The sequence below is a fragment of the Equus przewalskii genome, chromosome 30, assembly GCF_037783145.1.
Source record: "Equus przewalskii isolate Varuska chromosome 30, EquPr2, whole genome shotgun sequence".
Taxonomy (NCBI): Eukaryota; Metazoa; Chordata; class Mammalia; order Perissodactyla; family Equidae; genus Equus; species Equus przewalskii.
In genome coordinates this window covers 31,797,246-31,820,566 of record NC_091860.1, presented here as the reverse complement: position 1 = coordinate 31,820,566, position 23,321 = coordinate 31,797,246, and the positions used below count along the sequence as shown (strand labels likewise).

Genomic DNA, 23,321 nt, shown 5'->3' with positions numbered 1-23,321 from the left:
ATCATGATTATTTAGGAATAAGTCAATTAGTTTGTTTTGAGGCTCATTTGTGATCTGAAAACCACCATGACCCAACAACAACTCCAAGTGACTTTATGGAGACATCTCACGAGACAAGGCCATTTAACATAAGAAACAAAAGATCCTGACACAGGGATCTTTATTCTTGTGGTAAATCTTGGACTAATGAACTGTTTCCTTGTGAATCTTGATTTTAATGCTCACTCTGAACACCTCAGAGCACTAAGCCGACCAGGGAAAAGCCCTAATGCGACATAACTCACACGTGTGTCGAGAAGCCATAATCCAAACACAGGCCAAGGCAACCTGCATTTCACTCTCATGTACACTGATGGGAAGAGACAAAAAACTATTTTTAAAAAAGATGCATTCTTGAAGAAAATTTTAATTAAAAAAATCAAAAGAAAAATTGAACAGTGCCTAAATCTTTATTTTTCATAACCTACATTTTTTTTCAAATTAGACAGTTTTACACTGAATGACACAAAAGGAAACTTAAATTACCAATAGTTTACATGTAAGCTTGATTCCAGTCTTAATGAAAAGAATTAGAACAAAAACAAAAACCTTCAAGAAAGCTTCCACATTACACTTGCGTTGTGTGAATTGGCAGCTGTTGGCTCTCCTTCCGTCTTCGATTGTCTGCTGCTTTCTGGGTAAGAGGCCTTGAAGTACATGGACCCTAACTAGAGCACACTGACGGCTGGTACAAAGACAGGCACGCACCTTCCTCACCTGCCGCCCTTGCAGAAACTGAGCCAGTTTTTAAATGTAAACTGCAGCGGTCCTGACTAACGCAGCAACATAAAACATCTTTTGCCACCTGCTAATGACAACCAGTGATGTGATTACAGGAAGGGCTGATCAGAAACATCATGACACTAACTCTTAAAAAGGAACTATTCTACTTGAAATTCATGTCTAGTGAAAAAAGCCAGATTCTCATATTTCCAGATGACAAGCATCACCTCACAATTTTACAAGTTAAAATGTCATTTGTGATTGCTGCATCTGATTCTATACCTTGAGATACTGCTGGGGGAAAGGAAAGAGTTAAATTTTAAAAAATGTACGAAAGCCACACACTACTGGCTGCGTGTGATGGAGCCGCTGTCTGTGTGCCGTATCACAGCTTCCCGTTGTGAACTCCCATTCCTTTCTGTGAAGGGACATCTCAGAGCAATGTCAGAAAGGTCGTGTTGTAGACATTATAGAAGTATTTGGCATATTACCTTTGCTTAATTAAAAAGGATGCTATAAAAATCACATCAGAGCGAGGTTTCAACTCTCGATGCAACAGACTGGCTGCAGGAGCAGTAAACACAGCACACTGAGCCAGCAGGGACGCAGCAGAATCCACCCTGCGCCTCTCAGGCACCGCCTGCCACACGATTGGCTGCTACCTCAGGGGCCCACCGTCATGCTGTCTGCCAACAAAGAGCAGATCGCTACAGCTGGCTCTAGCACACACCTGCCTCCAGGGAAAGGATTTGTCATCATTGAGAACCAGTGTCTCAGCTCCACAGGGTTTGTGATTTGGGGGATGATGATGGCTGACAACATCCGCTCCCTCTTCCAGCAAAGACTGCGACATTAAGGAATTCCTAGGGCTTGGAGCATGCCCTTCCAACGCTGTATACAGTACTCATCAGTTTGGGTGTAAGAGGTCAGTTATTCCTGATGTTTTAGTCAGCAGTCTGACAACTACAAAGAAGTAAAGTCCCATTTTCCTTTTACCAGCATTTGTAAACTATTAGCACTGTGTGTATTTCTAGGTACTGAATGAAGGAGATGGTCAAATGCACCAGGGCGCCTTTCCCTCTGGCAGGGGAAATCATACTCAGCTATTCCAGATTTAAGCAGTAGATTATTTTTACTTTCCCTTGCAGACCCTGCAAGTGTCTGCTTTCAATATTATACTTCAAAACCCTTTCACATCAGCTATGATTAGTACATATTTACATACTTTTAAGAAGAGCATGGAGACATCTGAAGGCTTTAATAAGACTTTCCATTTCCCTTTTGCAGCAGCAAAGAGGCAGAATCAGTTCAACACACCGGCATAGGAGAAAAAGGAAAAAACCTCAACAAATTAAAATAATATTCAAACCACAACATTTAGTTTATCTACATCCAGCTCAATAGCAACATTTATAATATATCAATAATTTTTATCAGATTTTCTCTTTAGGGTACCTTTTTAATATGTTCTGATTATTTACAACTGTACAGGCAAAGCACACACTCCAAGTGCACATATTTAATACAGTATCGACTATCCGCATTTACAGGGCTTTCAACAATCTGAAAAAGGTCAACTGTTTAAGATCTTCAAGGTATATTACAAACAATGCTGCTAGTTCTCACACTACCGTATGCTTACTCAGTAAAACTAGCGCCAGCAGATCCCACGTAACTGAGTAACTCTGTACTCGACTCATGCCAACCCAGGGGCCGGTCTCCATCAACTCTATGCTGTCTTATACAAAAGTTAAGGCAAAGTCATTTTCAAGTTTAAATAAAATTCAAGTCTTTAAATATTGGATGGAAATAATTTTTTTAAAAAAATCCTCAGTCTTATTAAATAACATTTTGTGGAATAAACTGTATGGTTACATTTAGCAGGAAATAGTCTTATTTTAACGTCTGCTGCTTAGAATACTCAAAGAAAAAATTTAGGCATTTTAAAACAAAATAATTTGTATTTAACTTTATTATAAACTGCTAGCTTCAGTGCATGCGTGTTCTTCCGAGCCCAGCACACCCAGGAGGACTCAATGAGACCCTCGTCTTGGAGGTAAAGAGAGCGGGAGTTTTCATCCTCCACCACCAAAGGGGCACCACAAATACCATTCTCTCACAGTTATGCAACGTCTCGGTCTGCGTGCCGATTCAGAGGTACGGGAAGGTGCCCACGGGAGCTGACTAACATGGGGGAGACGCAGGAGCCACCGTGGCTCCCACATCCTCCCTGCTAGCTCGTGGGAGCAAGACAACATCAGGGTACAACTTTGCGATAACATGTCAGTGGGCAGCAAAGTTTATGTTTTCATTTAATTCTATTCACACTGTGCTTTGAATTTATCTTACATAATAGCCACTTGAGACTGGAGTGAGAAGCTGGTTACTGCTTGCAGTACATCAAACTTGAGGTTTCAAGGCTCTCTTGGGTGCTCTCTGCAGGCTCATTTTGCCCCATAGATCAAAAACGGGCTATACTCTTTAAAAAAAAAAATGCTAGAATCACTTGTTAGGATTCTGAATGAAAGTATAACTCCCAGGCCAGGGTGTGACTCGATCTGACCCTATGCCTTCTCCAGGCTCCACTTACAGCGTCGCCTCATGCCCTCAATCCCACTGTCCTCAGCTTCACCTGTCGGTATGGACATCTTAGAGATATGCACTTGCTAACCAGTTATTTTAAAAAACGAAGTAGCATAGTTCCGCTTAATTTAGAAAAACTCACTATATATAGCTTGCATTCATAGCCACATGGAGGCTTAATAAAAAATATCAATTTGTTAGGATAAATGCATTTTCTATCCTGAAAAAAATCAGACTTATGCATCACCTCCAGTTAAGCACCAACCTAAAATAAGGTTTATATTAATTAAATCCTGAAAAATAGATTTTTTTCAAGAGGGGGAAAATCCGACTCATAGAAGAAAAATAACTTGCAGGCATCTCATGGCCTCCTCTCCACTGCAAGCTCCTAACCAGCGGCTCATTCTCGGTCCCGAGTGGGACAGTGCTTAGTTGTGGCGACCTCAACTCCTCGCAGCCCTCCCAGCCCTCGGCGCTCACTGGGGGGACTTGGGAGGGGTGCTCTGTTCTCTGTGTGGACGCTTCCCTGTGGCCGGTGGCGAAGGCCGGCGGCCCGGCGGCCTCCTCTGGTCTTTGGGTGGTCCCGGGTTGGACTTGGGGGTAGGGGGCTCTCTCTCAGGAAGCTTCTTTTCTTCCTTCCCACAACCGACAGTGTTTGGCTTTTGTTCTTTTTGGGGTTGCAACGGGGACACCGGAGGCTCTCTACTCGTCCTCTGACAAATCTCCGCATAGCTGGGTTTTCGCAATTCCTGGGAAACAGACATAACTCTGGGATGACATGCATAAAATGACGTCTCCAGTGACAACATGTGAAAATAAAGTTCACTTAAGGTAAAAGTAAACAAGTTCTCAACCGTAACCAGATCTCCACATTCAGAGTATTCTGACTTTTAAAAAGGTCATAAGTTTCAACAAAATTTTGTTTCCCTTGCAGTACAACTTTCCTTCCAAGATACTCTAGAAATATCTTGTACAAAAAGGCTGCAACTAGAGGTGGTATTGATATGTAAAGTGCTGACTGAACTCTTCCCAACGTTTGACCTTTACGGATTGCTGAGCCTCATGGAAGCCTGGAAGGAGGCCTAAGAACACCAGAAATCCCCAGAAAAGGCAACATCTGCTTTCTCTGCCCTTGCTTCCTTCCACACACACTGCCACTCAGCACAGCCCAGGTTTCCTGGAATGCTAGAGAAAGGCACAGCCCATCACTTAAGGTGAACTTCAAAAATCATCTTTGAAAAATTTTTGGGCACATCTGAAAACTACAGAGGGCTGGAGATGGGGGTTCAGGAAAGGTGAAGACAGAGTTAAAAACTTAAAAAAAATTAATAGGGTTTTTGGGTAAGTAGAAGCATGAAGATTAAATGACCGAAGAAAACAGAATAGTAAAAACTATTTCACCTGCATAAGCCATTTGCTAACTTAAAAATAATTTTTTAACCTAAAAAAATGTTTTTCTTTAAAGAGTCAACCTGGTGGACAGTAAAGGTTTAACTCCCAAACGAAACGACAAAGCTCACGGAGATCAAACTGAGGAGAACACAAATCAGAATAGAGATGCGGACTGGCCCCTGAGGGAAGGAGAGGAGAGGGCTGGAGTAGTGCGCAGGCCCACGCGGGGAGGGAGCGGCCCCACAGGAGCGGGAGGGCAGGGCTGTGCCTGTCTGTCCTCAGTGTCTGCTACTGACAGCACACGCTACACGACCACAAGTCCTACAGAGAACAGGAGCTGGCATCTTCTGACTACTCAAAAAGAGAACTGTGCTCTAGTGGCACTGAAATAAAGACACCATGGCTGTGTAACGAGAAATAACCAGGCAGTAAGGTGAAAATTAATAGCAAAGATCCAAGGTATTCTGTACAGAAAGCACAACAGCACACACACAAGTAAAAACCCATCAAATTTGATTTTACTGAGAATAAGCTGATGCAGAGAAGGAGCTCTGTCTTTCTCCCACACGGAGAGCCTCTGTGGGGTGGCGGGAGGTGGTCGGGGCACGTACCGTGGCAGCGCCGTTCACCTGCACCGATTTACTTGCAGTTGTAGTCAGGGTAGAAGGAAGTCTGTCCATACTTGGGGTTTCCCTCTGCTTCTCGACCACCTTGGGATCCCTGTAAAAATGCCACCCAATATTTGAATCTCCTGCACACTGGGGAGCAATTTCAATCAGTCAACATGGAAGTGTGACAGAAGGCAGCTACTTACTCGGGTAGGTGGGTGGGGGAAGGGGAGCGCGCACAGGCTGCCGACACAGTGCAGGGGGCTGGCACTGAGGGCTCTCGGGGGGTCACTGCGGGAGGAGTGTTCGTGCTTGCATCCGCATTGAGGCTCTGAAAATCATCGGAATAACAGTTATATTTGTGTAGAGAAGCATTTGTCAGCTCTTTGTCATAATCATCTTAAATACACCAATGATGGCAACAATCTGATGGCTTCCCACCTTCCTCCTGGGGGTGGAGGGGCGGCTGTGCCGGGTGCTGACTGAGTGGACCCTGCAGAGGAGAGCAGAGCTGGCAAACACTGGCTGTACAAGGAAACCACCCCAAGTCTGTCCTGCCTACAGAGCCCTCACCCGTCTTCCCTGACATCTCAGGCCCTTTCTTCCGTGCTTCTATCATAATTAGCAGCAAATTTGTTTTCTTAATTGAATACGCATCAAAAACATCTTATCCATCTGATATCCCAGCGCCTAGTACAGTCTGGCATATAACACCCAAATATCTGTTAAATGTAGAGCTCCTAACACAATTCAATGACTCAGTCTTATAACTAAAATCCAAAAGATCAACGCCTCCATACTGACATAAATTTGAGTACCTTGAGGTGGGCAGGAGGTGCTGACAGCAGTTCTCACCTGAATTCCCCAGAAACCCTAGAAGCAGGTGTGTTAACTCTCCCAGTTTAACAGGCGAGGAAAGTGAGGCTGAGAATGTTTATTTGTCCACAGCAATGAGGCAAAGACCTGACTAACACTAGATGTTCTTACTCAGGCCGGTGACCCTGATGTGCAGAGATAGCTCACATATGCACAGTCTTCTTCATGTTGTGTAACTAACAAAAAAGGCAGGAGAGCAAATAAATAATTGGAAGTGTGATTAAGTGCAAAAAGACATTGTCTTAAAATTGTACTTTTCAAAGCAGGTAAGTTCAGAAATGAACTGAAACGAGAGCTTCTGGAGGGAGCGAGATGTATGGAATGGCACTACCTCTACACCTGTCCTCAACGGGGGTGACCAGAGACAAGAGGCCCTCCGTGAGAACCACGATCTTTCAAGATTTCATGCTCAAGGTTGGTGGGAATGGAAAATATCTTTTTGTAAAAGCTCATTTAATCCAGGATGTTGGGTCCTGACATGCTGGAACGTAGACCACAGCTGCATTGTGTGGGAGGATAAAGAGGACTAAACCCCTGGCTTTATAAATCTCACCGTGAGCCCTGGCCTGGTGCCTGAGGGCTTCATGGTGCTCTCTGAGTGTAGACGGTCTGGCTGCAGCTGCAGTGTGTGCCTTTCCAATCCAGAGGTGAGAGGATTCTGATCCCTGAGATCTGAGGGTAGCGGGCAGGGTGGTGGTGGATTTCCAGTGGAAAAAGACAAAGGGCGACTGTGGTGTGCAGCCACGCTGAGAACTCGCCCGGGGACACATTCTCCCCGCCTCAGCTCAACACGGCATTGCAGGGCACCTCTGCCTGGCTAAGAACCGACAGAGCCATCAACAGCACTCCTGGCAGCAGGACAAATCCCTCCTTAACTCGTCAACTACAGCAGAACCCAGAAGGAGCACTGGAACTCACACCCTCTGGCTTCTGTAGCTCAAGCTGATTCTTGGGATTGTCATCACTGCAGAAGAGTGAAAACAACTCATTTAGCAGCCTAGAGAATTCACCCAAAACCACCAGTATTAGAGTAAAGTTATTCCGGGCTCCTTGTTATTCATGTAGGTTACCAAAAACTGTATTACTTCTGGTACAATCCAGATTTCTCTGTTTTATTCTGCTGACTTGTAAAATAATGGCAAGTCCTGAATAACAACAATATAAGTGCAATCTGAGTTTCCAGGGTGAGAGAAAGCATCTGTATAGCATGCCACAGCACAGGTTTCCACCTCTTACCCTGGCAGACAGGCAACTAAGAGGGTCCACTCAAAATCTGTGTGACCTGTGCAAATCACTTAACCTCTCTGAACCTCTTCTGAGTATGAAGAATATTATGTATGTAAAGAGCTCAGCAAGGTGCCAGGCACGAATCAGCACTCAGCAAACGTCAGTGACTGTTAGGCCTGTGATACGTATCTTACCCTTTCTTTTGATGATCCTATTAGCAAGCTAGACAAGTCCTCTGTCTTCAAGTGGCCTGCTGCCCCAGGCAGTGGGGGGAAGTTGGACAGCCCTAATTCGAAGCTCGGAGACGGAGGCTTTGGTGGCGTTGGAGACTGAGTTTGACTCCTCTGAAAGAGAAGAACACCCATAAAGTTGCCCAAGTGTAGACACACAGTGCAGAACTAAGAAATACAGCAGAAGGCTAAGGCCAAGAACCTGCTCTCCAGCCTTCTCATTTCTGCATCCATCTGAAAAGGCAGACAGATGTTCCAAACATACAAACACTTCATCTCCTTCATCAGAAGAAGAGCTGTAAAGGTGAGACCTCAGGCTGCTGCCAGCCATGATCCAGCACACTGCAATGGAGCTGCTTCTCTACGACCACAAGACCCTGCAGCCCCTGGACCACCATCAGCCGACAAAGGCCTGGTAGGACCCAAGTGTGCAGCTGATAGCAGCAAAGTGACAGCCACAGACAGGGGAGATGCTGTAAAGTCACTCAACCCCACTGCTCACAAATCAGAAGAGCCCGAGTCCAGACATTAACTCAGTCATCTCCAGACAAGTTTCATGTTATCACAGAATAGCTTGTAATCTAAGTCATGGAGGAGACAGTAAGAGAAAAAAGTGCCACTCTCTCAACTCTACACCTTATGTAAGAAATTTACAAAGATTTCCATTAAAAAAATGGTTTAACAAAAAAAGAGTCTTCAAGTTATCTGAAAATTAACTTACTGAAACCCTTTATATGTTTAAATCACTATGTAGAAACACGGTATTTGATAAGACATTCCCTGACTTCAGGTAGACTCAGCATAATATCTGAGTGTACTTTATAAACCCAAGATCTAGGGCGAAAGGCAGTGATACGTGTTTTATCGAAAAACTATCAACTTGCTTTAATAAGCTAGAAGTCATTTTATAAGTGTCCAGTTCTTGGCTGAAGGAGTCAGGAACAGGAGGGGGAAGTGAGTTTGTGTTCAGGTGGAATACAGGTATTTCTGGGAGAGGGGTGGGCTACTCTGACTAGAAGCAATGCCCTCACGGGGCTCACATAACTTGAAAGGGCCAACATTTCCCAGAAACTTATTTCCCTACAGAAGTGGAATGCAGAGAAAATCTGTCAGAACTCAAGTGAGAGCAGGTTAAAGGTAAAAATGGACCCAAGCTGGCAAATTCCACATCTCTTCTGGGCATCCCCACCTGTTTCTCTCTTTATTAGGGTGTAGGTGCCGGAGTTCAGCCTCATTTTGCTCAGTTAGGTGCCCTCAGAACTAAGCCTGCACTTGTTAACCACTTGGCTGTGGGACACTCCCTATAATTCAGCGCAGCTCTAGGTTATGCAGACACCATAATCTCAAACCAATTTTTAGATGCTTTATTTTAAACACCTGCATGTTTCTGAGGGAAACCCAGGTTTCCAGATGATAAGCATTTCTAGGGAGAAAGACTTACTAAAAATTCACTAAATCTCGACCTTTAGGAACAAAAGAGGCAGGCAGTAGCTGCCCAGACACAGCAGTCACAAAATGGCAAGCCGACAGATGACGCCTCATCTTGAGGGCAGTGTCTAACATTCCTTAGGATCAGAACAGCTTTAGGTGGCATGCAACCCATCCCTGGTCCTACGGGCTTCAGCCAACTGCCCATACGTTTGTTGCCCAGCTCTAGGCTGAAGTCATTAGAGGAGCCTAGTGTGGTAACAGCTGTGGTCTCTTTAATACATATACCTGCATCATGTGCCTGGGCTTCTAGGTGGCTCCCAGGTATGAACACATGAATTAGGGACACAAAATGAATCAAGATGGTAGCAGGAAAAAATTTCACTTTTGAAGGTGATGTAGTGACCAATGGGAATAACTTGTGTAAGGTAAGTAATATCTGAAGAGATATTCAGATGCTAGTCTTGTTAGTCCAAATGTTACAGGAATTCATTAATTCCAACTAGGATCAACTGATGTAAACTGCCTTACCAAAGGGTTCACCAAAAACTAGGCTAAAGTAACCAATAAGGCAGGATTATGCGTGTTTCTTTATGACTAACTTGTACTAAGTTCTAGACAAACAAACTTTCTCTTTTGTGATGAGAAAGCATATACCAATGGTTCAGGGACTGGACCAAGAACTTTCTCAAGGTCTTTGCCAGTCTTCTAAGTGGGGAATTCTCCATGTGCAAGTCCATGAAACATACTTTCTCCCTTCTGCGTCTTCACCAATCCTGGTAACTCTGCCAGGATGTTCTCCCACCACTTCATGTGGAAACGTACCATATGACCCCCATCAAAGCCTGTGGAGGCATTATGCATAGGAGGAACTGTTTAATCAACCCAAGCAGACGTGAGTACGCCCATGGACTTCCCACTCACATAAACCCATCACTTAATTTTGCATTTGTCCTGAGCATAGGCTACAGCAGAACGCAATAATGCTTTCTACATTGTGGGTACAAAGTAAATCATTTTGAATGAAAAATATTAATGAACTAATTCCTACATGAGTCCAGTTATTTTATGGTGTATGGTTACCCACCCAGAAAGAACTCTGGACACCTGTAGAGAGACTAGAGTCTGTGTGCATGTTCTTGGCAGCATCATTTGCACAGTGCGTGCACACATAGGTACTATGCAGTAACACTCAGGCAACTAGCCACCACCTTCCCCTCTTCAGAGCATCTAAAATGTCGGTTATTACCTAATGGATATCATGTTAAAAGAAAATGTCTTTTGAAAAGCTCCTTCTCACATCTTAACCTTTACTGATTTGATTAAATCCCATGTTTCTTTAGTATAAACTAGATTGAAATGTCTTGCAAAAATGACATCGGCTTGATGTACTCACTGTAAACTTTTCCTCCCTTTTCTTCCGGTAACCAAAGGAATTTTTCCTAGAGGAGAGGAAAGCAAAAGACCATTAATTTTTTCCACTCAGAACATTTTCTCAAGTATATGGATGTGCAGACATACTTGTCTTTATTACTTTGTACTCTTTTGAAGATGATTTTCGATTCTAAAATCTCAACCTTAAGAAGTACAAGCAGAGTTAGCCCTGATGGCCTAGTGATTAAAGTTCAGTGCACTCCACTTCAGCAGCCTGGGTTTGGTTCCTGGGTGTGGAATGACACCACTTGTCTGTCAGTAGCCATGCTGTGGCAGTGGCTCACATAGAAGAACTAGAAGCACTTAAAACTAGAATATACAACAATGCACTGATGCTTTGGGAAAGGGGAAAAAAATGAGAGAGAGGAAGATTGGCAACAGATGTTAGCTTAGGGCGAAAATCTTCCCCACCAAAAACAGAAAAAAAGAGGAAGTACAAGCAAAACACAAAAATTTTATAATAAAGGACTAAAACTGATATCTAAATACGTAAATAAAATAAAAACATTTATTAAAAGAATTATCCTAGTGGCTATTTAGAATTTATCACATAAATATTTGAATATCCATTCTGTCAGAATGACAAGATGTATAAAATCTGATAGTGAACTATATAGGTCAACTGTTAAAGAATGGTAATGAAAATTTATTGACCACTGACCAGGGGAGAGCTCTGGACCTGGGTTACAGATGGCTGAACAGCATGCCGACCGCCTTGGCATCACACCCCAATAAGGAGCATTCCCAAGAGCCAGTGTGCAAGGGGATCTTCCCAGAGAGCAGAACTTCAAGCAACATATTCGCTGTCCACCATGTCTGGACACAGAAACGGCTGAAAGTACAGATTTACACTAGTTCTCAAGCAGGGGAGCTAAAGACCTGGCTAGACGAGAGACTCATGAAGACAAGAACTCAAAGTCTGACAATAAAGAGACCTTGGGAGGAGACTTAAGGAAGGGACATTGTGAAGACATCTGTGTTGGAGCCATCCACTTTAGAAGAGATCCCCAACAAGTGGGTGACAAGGGGTGGTGTCCAGCCTCTTCCCCGTCAGCCCAGGGGCATAGTAGTTACACTCGGGCACCCCAATGCCAAGGCTAGCCTGCTTACCACTACTGACAGTGCCCAGCCTGGCCCAGGGGGCCAGTCCTTCTCTATCCTGGAGGAGGCAGAAGCTCTGCGTGCCACTGGTTTGATGGCACCTATCAGTGGACCCTAAGGAGACGCTGCCTTCACCCCATGGTGCCCATGCAATGCTGTTGAGACCCATCCCACAGCATGAGTGGCGTGTGCCCCACTCCAGGGAGCAGCTTCACCGAGGAAGACTCAGATGCAAGGCTGAGGGGCCGGCAACAGCTTCAAAGGATGGTCCTAACTCAAGAGATGCAGCATATGCTTTGCATGTGACCACACCAGCAAACACGGCCCCGGCACCAAACAACAGAATTGGGAGGGACTCTTCACTATCACACTCAATATTCCACCAGTATGATTTCTGGTTCCTGTGCCCACCACTTCGAATTTTGGTGGTCTGGCTTAGTTCCCCAAAATGGAATGCTCCCATCAGGTGACATAACAGAGATAGCTGTCTGCTCAACTGGGGTTCTTCCTGACACTGAACCTGGCTAGGTGGCTGCCCTGTGGGCTGCTGTTACACGGCAGGTAAGAGAGCCATGTGTAGTCCAGGGGATTTCCTGGGGTGCCTTCGACGACTCCTTATTGCCCAAGAGACAAAGTTACTGGAAAACGAAACAAAAACCAGAAAAATAGGCATCCTGGGGGGTAGCACGGCCACTGTGGCTCAGGTCCTTCAGGAGAGAAGGCGGGCATCACCCTTCAGCTGAAGAGCCCTGGACACCTGATGACTTGTCTGGAGACAAAAGGCACAAGGAACAGAGGAAGGAGCCAGGTGACAGTATTGACCAGGGCTCCCCTGACAGGCTGTTCCTTGCAGCTGGTGTAGACCGGTGCGTAGGCTGAGCTCTCTCCAGTCTCACTGGTGCTGGTCACAGTCCTCAGGTGCACACTGTTGAGGTGGGAGTCTCTACTGGTTGCGCAAAAGCACAAAGTCGTTACTGCTGTTTGGAATTTCGAATGCTGTGGGAGGACTGCATGTGACTACATGGTCAGAGGCGGGCATGCTGGCTGACTAAATGCTCCTCAGCACATTTGCCTTCACCCTCCTCTGTGACACTGGGTGGTGTTCTGCAGGACTCATCTTCCCACTGCCAGGACACTCCTTGTCCAGTGTTTCCCAACAGGGAATGCCACAGGAGGAGGGTCTAGGAACTTGTCTTCCTGGTGGTGCTTCTTCTGCACTGTCCCTCAACCAGCACCATCTAGCATGGTGGCACGGCCCTTCCTTAGGGTCTGGCCTCAGCTCCGCAGACCCTGCTCCAAGCCTCTTTGTCTAAAAACCCCAAACTTGCCTACTGTCTCCCAGCCCCACGAATGGCAGCTGCCTCCTGAAGTCACTTCCTCTGTATTTCCTCGGTGTGCCCCTTTGCCTTTCAGCCCTCCAATACCAGTCAAACCAACTTTCTATCAAATTTCCTGACGATGTGCAGTCCTGCACCAGTTCTCCTGCAGCCTGCTGCCTTCAGTCACTCTAAGTCCATCCTACAACCCCACCAAGGCTGACCATGTGGATTTAACCACCACAAATGTGATGGACCTCTGGGCTCCTCAAACTCCCAAACTGCACTGGAAACATATCGTGCCAGGAAGGCAGAGGAACCAACATTATTGGAGCTTCTGCATGTCAGACACTGTGCTGGACATTCCGTATAGAACACAGAAATATTTTCATCTTAAGTTCTCAAAGTAGGTTAAAAAAAAAAAAAGCTTAGGTAGTTGAGCGCTAGCTAGTTAATTATCAGAGGAGATTTCCTTCCTGACAGCCCGTACTGAACTAATCACTGAGAGAACAAACTAATAAGCCAGCTTCCATCTGTCAACAGTGGACAAGATGTCACTAATTGGACGCTCACCCATCCATCTTTTGGATGATGACCCACCTCCATCTTTTCTAAGCCCACCTCTCTAGTGGAGGAATAAGTGGCAGAAGGCAGACAGCAAGCTGCAGCAAAGGAAAAGTGAGAAGGGGGCAGACACAGCCCACTGTCAGGATGCACGCTAACAACCCCGGGTAATGACCACAGATAATGTGGGATCAAGGATGGAAATGAGCTAACTCTCCCCTAAAGACGGCCAACAGGTACCACTTAACCATAACAGCCCGTGTTTATAAACAAATTTAGTACAAATGGAATTTAAACTCTGGTCTGCCTGGCCACACAACTCATTGCCTGTCTACTGTGCGACACTGCTGGCTGGAAAATGAGCAAGGCTGGGAACACGCGGGCCCTCTACCCAGGCAGCAGCAGGAGGGGATGCGAAGTGAGACCAGAGGCTCACAGAGCATGGAGTCTGCTATATGTCGAGCTCCAAATTCTCCACAAATGACCGTGACCTAACATGGTTCAACTCCATTTAGTGATCTGATTGAAGAATTTTATATTACAAAAAAGAAATAAAACTACTTAAGTCTCTGCTCTAAAACCAACTCTTCTGAGTAACTATATAAAACCTTTGATGGCTACAGCTTTCAATCTGATTTTCTATGATGCATTTGAAAATAATGATTATAAAACACATCTAAATTAATGGAATAGTTTATAAGCACAAGTACCTGTCCAACAAAAATTCTGTGTAACTCACCTTCCTCTACCCAAACCAGGAGAGGACTCCAGACTGCTCTGTTCCACTCGCCCAGTTCCAATGTCTCTCTTAGCATAGGTGGGAGGGTTCTGTACCCGTGTTCTAGGTTGGCCTGTCGGCCTCGTTTGTGGGCTCCGGACACCGTTGAGTAGCCGATCCGCAGTGAAGTTAAATATCGAAGGACTTTCTAACAGCCCGGGTCCCCTCTCTGCACTGGGAATGGCATGGCGTAGATGAGACTTACTAGGATTCCTATAAATAAAGTGTTCGTACATGCTCAGTTAAAAACGATCATAGTGTTACAGAACGAGCATGCCGATATAGGAATGTCTAAGCTAAAATTTGCTTTCTATTTAGAAAAAATATAAAAATGTTATTTAGAACAGTTACCACATAATATGTCTGATAATGCAAATCTATAAATAAAGTATCAGTGTTCTGTTAGCTACAGTCCAGGCCCAAGTTAAAAGCAGGCACGCAGAGATGCAGGCTGCCCTATGCCTTTGTCTGCAGAGAAGCCATCCTTTATGTAGGCACTACGGTATGCATTTTAGGGTTTAAATCTCACAGAATGTAATTCTACACTGCAAGTAGCTTTATCCCTGGTGAACATTACTAGGACCAAATATATCAGGAGTGAGCGTCAGAAACAGCCTCTCTACTTAGTAAGTGTGACTCGTGCATATGGTGAGGATTACCAAGGTTTAACACATTCTATTTTCCTTTGCTTTTAAAGTATACAACATAGCAGCAACCTCTTATTACCACCCCTGGAAAAACAACTGCATTTTAATCACTCACAGAACTTGCCTGCTTCTCGGAGGGTACTGTCTGAGTGAAGTCAGAGGAGATGCTGCGGGTTTGAAGGTTGGAGACGTAAACCCATTTATAAATCCAGTACTTGGAAATGGAGTTACCTAGATTCATTAAAAACAAGCAAGTCAACAAGGCATGAACAGACTCTGAGTTGGTTAACACTGCATCTTGTGGTAACCTGGGTCGTTTCCTGACATGTCAAGGAGGCTATGTTCCATGTCAGACTTCCAACATTCGCAGGTCAAGAAGAGTACTGTGTAAGATTATTGCTAGTAGCCAATATTTCTTGAGCCAGGCTGAGGCTAAGACCTTTTTCTGGGCTGTCTCAGTTGATCCTCATGATGACCCAACAAAGAAGCCAATTTATGTAAGTGGAAACTGACAGGAGAGGAAAGCACCTGCTCAAGACCCCACAGGTCCAAGTACAGGCTCGTGACTTGCACGCTCACCTGAGTCCAAATGCTCAACTGAATGGTACAAGTAACACCACCTCCAAGACTGGCAAAAAGTCAGCCATTCTTCTTTATTCCTAATGACTTTAGTGAAATTCATCAGAGTTCCCAATTTTAGGAACATTTATATATCTATTTCACAATCACAGCCTTTGAGAGTGCCATTTTTAGTCTTCACCTTCACGCAAGTCTTGCTTTGAGCATCAAGATATTTTCAGATCATTAATAATTATCCCTCAAGTCACAATTTAAAGTGATACATTTAAAGTGATACAATGACATATAATTCAGAAGAGAATTAAAAAGGGCCACAGTACCCTTATAAAACATACAATCTAAAAAGTTAAAAAGATTAAGTACAGAATTTTAAGTATCAGCCAACTATTTTAAACATCTAGACACAAAAAAAACCCCAGAAAACTTAAGTGTTGAAACACAGTTCTTTTTTAAAAAGATGAAAAGAATGTTCACTCCAGCTCTCTGGATTCCGGACCTGTGGTTTCAAACACTTTCTGTGTAAATGACATTTCTCGATGGGTTCAAAGGTATTTAACTACTCAGTGTCCTCCAGTCCCCACCTTAAATTATCACTAAATTGAAAAATAGATTTAGGTCCTTCCTTGTTTGGGGGGAAAAAAAGGGAGAGGATAGAAGCAAGCAATTCCTTTTAACTGGAGCTCACTGGAAGCTATAATAGAAGAAGGATGTTAGAGATGGCCTAGGACCAAAATAAAATTGTTCCCTGATTTAAAAAAAATAAAATTAAAGCAATAAAAGGGAAACGCTGGGGGAGAAAGATGTACCTCAAGCTCTGTTGGAGCGGTCAGCACACTACTGGAGAAGAGTCTGCACCAGACTCTTGAGAAATGCATCAACCAGAACCAGAGCTGGAAGACTGTCTATCATGGTAAGACCAGTCATTTCACGGATGCACGTCTACACACAGAGCTCTGGTATCTGAGTCACTCTGCTCAAGAATTTAAAAGTAAACTGGCTACTAACACGATAATGTAACACAACTTGCTGACAATTAACAAGCATCAGGTCTTCACTTCTGCTCAGAACAACACAGTGTGTTTGAGAGCAAGCACAAGGGCCTCACAGCCCCAAACCAGGGTCAAAGGAACCTTTCTAAACAGCCAGACGACTGACGCAGGAGCCCAAAGGACCCCATCTGGGAGAGGAACAGATATGATTAGAGAAACAGAAAAGCAACTTAATTCAAGAAGAACCAAATAGCACAGGCATAGTGGTCACCCTCCTCTGGATAAATTATTCAACCCAAGAGTTTAACGTTCTCTCTTGATATACTAACTATACGGCTATAGGTACACTTTTACAGAATGTAGTATTTCAAAAAAGTAGTACATTTTCTTCCCATTATGATTCACTCGAAAGAAAGAGAAACAATCGTGAATGTCAGCACTTGTCTGCTAGCTGTCTTTCACTTTTGAGGAGCTCTGCACCCCTCAGGATCTCCTGACTCATCTTTCTTTCCTGGCTGTCCTTCTCACGTCCCTCAAGCACCAGAGGTGAGTTCACAAGCCTCAGCCCACATTTAAGAACCTGGACAGTCTGGCCCTGAGAGAACTCACCAGCCTCCTCTCCACAAAGTCACCCCAAGGACCTCTGCCATGCCGCCTTCTTGCAGGCAGCTTCCTTCTCTCCCACCCCTTCTAATAAGCTCCACTTAGACAACAACGTGATCCCTGGTAAACGCCTAATGGTACTGTGCTTATGTCCTATTTATGTGATGACTGCCTGCTTGACACACTAGTCTTTTCCAGACTGTGTGTTCTCTCATGGACGCCCATCTTTACACTCCAGTGGATAACAGGCACAGCCATCCCAGCGCTCCTTCTCTCAAGCCACCCTTCTTGTTACCACCCTCTTTCCACCCTTCAGGGGTGAGAGAGCCTCAGGTGATATCCTCACATGACGAGGCTCAACTCACGGCATCTCCCTCACTCCCCACGATGACCAGAGCACTGCACAGGGGAGATCAGTCCAACTTTCCCTGACGTGGTCCGCAGCCATATCCTCAGATTTGTTAACTTGATTCCTGCTTTCTGACCACAGTCCCCCCCATGGTCTCTCCTACCACCTCTGGTTCCAGATACTCCTGCTTTGCAGCCTCAAGCAAGGCTCCATCCATCAGCCCATCCCTATCCTCCCAGGTAGGAGCTGAATGACCACAGATTAGCCCTGATTCTCACGTCCCACTTCATCAACTCATGCCAAGTCCAAGCCAGGGCATCTCTTTAACATCTACAGCAGCATACCTGTTTCCAACCATAGGCCTTAAGACAGGCTGAAATCTGTAAAAATTAACCATGCCCATCAACTCTAGGGCTGGTGTAAAAAATAGAGCTTTTAAGAGCGTGTCTTCTACCTGTCTTCGACTGTTAAAAGCCTATTAAAACACCTCTTTCTCCTTAGGACCATCTCCCCTTGCACTTCCCTCTGCGCTCACAAGTACCCCAGCTATCCCAGAGTTGTAGCACATGTGGTGTTTTACTAGCTTAAGAAAGGAAATGCTAGACAGGAGGGGAGGTGAACTGGGCAAAGGACTGAGATGACACAATTTGAAGGTTTGTTAGTGTACACAGTGCTCCATATTTACCTCCCAGTTAAATTTAAAATCCACCACAGAAGGTGAAGGTCTGTTTTACTATGGCAATGGGCACGCGTATCTGGTTCCCCCATGAGACGAAGACCCCCTCATCCTTCAAAGCACCTAGTGCAGCGTCCACAATGTAACTTGCTGCTACATGAGCTCCACGTAAAGACAAAACTCACCAGGGGTGGGTCGAGATAGCTGTGCGCTGCCGACCACGTCTGAGGGGCGATCAGGCTGTAGAGAGGGAACTGCTGCTGGGGGCCGTAGACCGGAGGTAAGTAAAAGGAGGCCGTGTATCGCTGCTGCGTGTAAAGGCTCATGTCCAGAGGTCTGAATCCGTTCTTTGGCAAAAATGTGTTTATAGCTATTGCCTTTGCTTTTATCCGTGCCTGTTTGAAAATATGTGAGTTTCTATTAGATACTTAAGAAAACTGATTTGCAAATAAAGCAAGTATAACCAATGGTCTTGCTTACCTTAATTGGTTTTCCTTGAAAAGTTTTCACTTCTTCTCGCAAATATTTGTAAGCCTGAGGGCAAAATCATCCAAAATACCATTGTGTTAATTTTATAAATAAGATGAACTGACAGTATCTCAAACAAGGAACTGCAAAGTTAAAATATGGTGGACAGGACCTACAGCAGTGATCCTTAACCTTCTTCGGGTGACAGATTCCTCAAAAGAACCTGATAAGAGCTATGTACCCTCTAACCAAAATTCTCCTAAACAACATTTGTATACAATTTTATAAGCATTAATAGATACTATAAAAGCTCCCCATAGACCATAGGCTAAGGATCCTGACCTATGGGAAAACAAGGGCTACTGGGCTCCTAGCAATAACCTAAATTTGAAACTGGAATTACACAGTTTAGGAAAGGAAAAGATTATGATTGCAATATTCAAAAGTCATTATTTACGTAGCTCCTTATTCTTTTCCAAATTGTCCTACGAGACTCTGAAGGCTCTGAACCTCCTGACTCGGCCTCAGCGCACTGCAGGCCACACTGGGCAGAGGGCTTGCACCTGCTGCAGACACACGTCCTCCCCATCGCCGGGCTCCTCCTAGTCCCTCTCTTCCCTTCCATCCACTTAAAACCCATAGTTCAGATTTTTGTCTCTCTCTTCTGAACCCATAGCATTCACACTATTTAAGACTTAATCCTATACTGGGATTCCTTCACACATGCTAATGTTTCCCCCAAAGAAGATTCTTTCTTTAAGGGCAGGGAAACCATCCTAACTGCTGTGTCTCCTCATAGGGTTTCTCAGTGTCTTTTCAAGCATTTTGTAACACGATGATGCCTAGTGCAAGTTAAGGTTAAGTTCAAATTTCCCAAAACACTTTCCAAATATTAAAACCTTTCTCTGTCCAGATATAAGAACCGAACTCATTTTCCCAGGCTGCTTATCTTACATGGCCTCAGAAAATAATGTCACATACTTTTCATATTGCTACAGAAACTGTCTACACAAACACATCTATCTAAGTTTCTATAACTTGATTTCCTCTGCATTTTATATATTCAAACAACACTAAAATGCAATAGTAATTCAACGCCCAAATTTAGTCTCACTATGTACTAACTGTTAGGTATCGTGAACTCTGTACTTCATGGGGAATAGTAGAAACAGCTTACCTGCTGTGCATCAGCTTCTGTTTCAAATGTAATAAACCAATTATCATTATAGGCAAATTCACAGTTTATAAATTTCGGTAAATTAGCTCCTTTAAATAGTGCTTCTACTTCCTACAGAAAAAGAGAAATTAATTAGAAATTAATTCTCCACTATGCCACCTTTTGTCGTCACCAAATAAAAATGATGCACACTCTTAAGGACAGATCCTTAGACAGAGTCCAACACACTGATGTCTAGCAAACCTCTTTCAAAACAGCTAAGGAGTTCAGTGTAGCTTCCAGATTTAGGATCCCACTGCCACAGGAGAAATAAGTCCACAAATTCCCTACTACCAAGAGACCATTAAGCTAAATTAATGTGAAAATATCATTTCATTTTACACAGTAGGCTGATAACTACACAATTTGGGGGGCGGGGAGGAAGGTAATTTAAGGAATTTAAAAATTAGCTGGACTTTTGCTTCTGGCCAAGGTAGACCAGATTTACCCTCCCACATGAGACAATTAAAAACAAAAGACAAAATATATGAAATACCATTTTTCAGACAGTGGCCCTCACGTGTAGGACACAATCCCTGAGAGGGACACGGGAGGAGAGCCTGCGAACACCCAGTTCATGCCTGAAGTTTCCAGACTGCAGTGCCAGGAGGGTGAGCACAGGCCCAGCCCAACAACGCCAGAGCTCTTGGGGTCTCCCCAGGCTCAGTGTGCAGGAAACAGCTACCCGAAATGACTAGAGGGAACACCCCAGAGCTCACGGGACAGGGCTGTGTGTCTCCCCACCAGGCAGAGTGGAAAAGGTTCCTAATTCACAGCCCTCAGGCTGAGCACTCAAAGGACAGTGCCTCAGTGTGGGGAAGATGGGTCCAGCTGCAAAGGCAGCTCTACTGCACCTAACAAATGCTCCTTCAGTGATGATCAAATGGGCCCCAAGTCACTTAACTAAACCTCAAAACAAAGCTGAAGAATACTTATAGGAAGAAATACAAAACCATTCAGTATCCAATAAAGTAAAATCCAAAATGCTAGGCATCCATTCAAAATTCACCAGGCATGCAAAGAAAAGGAAAAATATGACCTATAAGAGAAAAACCAATCAATCAAATGAGATTAAGAAATGATACAGACAATGGAATCAGTAGGCAAGGACATTAAAAGTTACTGGAAATATTCTATATTCAAAGAGGTAAAAGACTGAGCATGTTAAATAGAGACATGGAAGATTTTAAAAAAAAGAACCAAACTGAACTTCTGGAGATGAAAAATACAATGTCTGAGATGAAAAATACACTAAATAGGATTAACAGCTAGTTAGAGACCTTCAGAAAAGGGAAAAGAAGAGAGAAGAGAAAAAATATTTGAGAGATAATGGATCAGGGATCTTTAAGTACAAGAAACTCGAAAGCTACAACAAGGTGCATTGCAATCAAACTGCTTAACAACAATGCCAGAATCTTCAAGGCAGCAATAAAAAGGGCAGACTGAGCCTCAGAAACAATGTGCACCGGGACAGAGTAGAACAATCGCTTTAAAATACAGAAAGAAAAAAATCCTGTCAATCCAGAATTCTGCACCCAGTGAAAACATCTTTCATAAATGAAGGTAAAATAAAGATTTTCTCAAACATACAAAAATTGTAAAAATGCATTACCAGTAGACCTGCACCACAAGAAATATTAAAGGAATATTCAGGCAGAAATGATGCCAGATGGAAGTCTAGAACTAGGCAAAGGAATGAAAAGCACTGTAAATGGTAAATAGTGAATAAATATAATACATTTTTTCTTATTTTTAATCTCTTTAAAAGAAAATCAACTTGTTTAAAGCAAACATAACAAAATATTGTGTTTATGACTACGCAGAATTAAAATGTATAACAATAGCACAAAGGCCAGATAAGGAAAACTGGAAGGAACTTTTAAATGGTGAAAAGGGGTATTATATTAATAAAGGGCAGACTTTGATAAATTAAGGATGTCAACTACAAACCCTAAAGCAACCACTAAAACAAAACGAAACAAAACAAAGAGTTATATCTAATAAGCCAAAAAAAGATAAAAAAATACACATTTAATTCAAAAGAAAGAGGGGGAAAAGGAAAGAAAACGAACAACAGTAGAGATGAATAGAAAGCAAGCAGCAGGATGAACTAAACAACACGTTATGAATCACGTAAATGGGAGTGGTCTAAACTCCCCAAGTAAAAGGCAGAGATATTCAGATTAGGTAGGAAAAGCAAGACCCCTAGGCTGCTTACCGAAAGCCCACTCTAAATATCAAGACACAAAAGGGTCAAAGGTAAACGACTGGAAAAGACCCACCACGCTGACATCTATCAAAGAAAGCTGGAGTGGCTACGTGAATACCAGACAAAGCAATTCCAGGACAAAAATAGGGTTGTTTCATAAAGGCCTACTAGCCAGTTACACCTCAAAAATTACCAAAGGAATTAACTAAATGAACTATGATTTAAAGAATTTTCTAGTCACTGACGAGCACTTGGTCACATTTAAAGAGAAGGACTTCCTGAAGACTCCCAGCCGACAGTCCCAGCCCCAGCAGAAGGGCTCTCCACCATACGGTGTTCAGGATCTTACTGTCCTTTTCTTATTCACGCCGGTTGGGACCACTTCCCCCCAACCTTCCTTTTTTGTTCAACTTTTAATTTATCCATAGAGCTTCCTCTAAACCTTCTCTCCTAAGACTCTCATTGTTCAAGTTTTACAACAGATATACGGTGTGCAATTTGGAATTAGAGAAATATACCAAGATCAATGTCTGCAGCTAAAATTAGAAAATTCTTCTTGGTTGTAGTCTTTACAAATGTCTCGAGTCTTGAAACTCAGGACTTATGTTTTAAATATTATTGTGAGTTAATAAAGACATCCAGATTAGTAATAAGAAATACGCTGATCCTTCATATTCAGAACCTTAATTAAAAGATGAGGAAAAAAATACAACCCTAATTTTTTTTTTTTGTGGAAGATTAGCCCTGAGCTAACTACTGCCATCCTCCTCTTTTTGCTGAGGAAGACTGGCTCTGAGCTAACATCCATGCCCATCTTCCTCTACTTTATACGCAGGACGCCTACCACAGCATGGCTTTTGCCAAGCAGTAGCATGCCTGCAGCCGGGATCCGAACTGGCAAACCCCGGGCTGCCGAGAAGCAGAATGTGCAAACTTAACCGCTGCGCCACCAGGCCGGCCCCCTAATTTTTCTTTTCTTTACATATTACAACAGAACTAGTAAAAATAGCCCAAGTTGAAAGGAAAGTAAAACTTGCTAGGAAGGCCATGCTCAAGAATGATGTAATTTCTGGGGGCTGGCCTGGTGGCATAGTGGTTAAGTTTGAACACTCTGGTTCAGTGACCTGGGGTTTGCCAGTTTGGATCCTGGGTATGAACCTACACACTGGCTTATCAAGCCATTCTGTGGCAGGCATCTGACATACAAAATAGAGAAGACTGGCTCAGATGTTAGCTCAGGGCCAATCTTCCTCAGCAAAAAGAGGAGGATTAGTGGCAGATGTTAG

The 23,321-nt window shown here is 43.7% G+C and overlaps 1 protein-coding gene across 30 annotated transcripts in view; it reads right to left on the bottom strand.

Annotated features, from left to right (window-relative positions):
• Window positions 1–430: 430 nt before the first annotated feature.
• LARP4B (La ribonucleoprotein 4B) overlaps window positions 431–23,321 on the bottom strand; it is a 91,005-nt gene continuing 68,114 nt past the window's right edge. For 8 of the 30 annotated variants that reach the window (XM_070601259.1, XM_070601269.1, XM_070601258.1 and 5 more), the window contains 10 exons: window positions 19,788–19,898; window positions 18,623–18,676; window positions 18,328–18,537; window positions 15,071–15,177; window positions 14,261–14,512; window positions 10,503–10,548; window positions 7,643–7,792; window positions 5,552–5,676; window positions 5,349–5,457; window positions 431–4,094 (listed from right to left, as the gene is read on the bottom strand). In XM_070601259.1, coding sequence (XP_070457360.1) covers window positions 3,822–4,094; window positions 5,349–5,457; window positions 5,552–5,676; window positions 7,643–7,792; window positions 10,503–10,548; window positions 14,261–14,512; window positions 15,071–15,177; window positions 18,328–18,537; window positions 18,623–18,676; window positions 19,788–19,898 — 1,437 coding nt within the window. In that variant the 3' untranslated portion in view covers window positions 431–3,821. Of the gene's footprint in view, window positions 4,095–5,348; window positions 5,458–5,551; window positions 5,677–7,642; window positions 7,793–10,502; window positions 10,549–14,260; window positions 14,513–15,061; window positions 15,178–18,327; window positions 18,538–18,622; window positions 18,677–19,787; window positions 19,899–23,321 lie in introns of all 30 variants that reach the window. The other 22 variants (XM_008524733.2, XM_070601254.1, XM_070601251.1 and 19 more) reach the window with 5 other exon arrangements.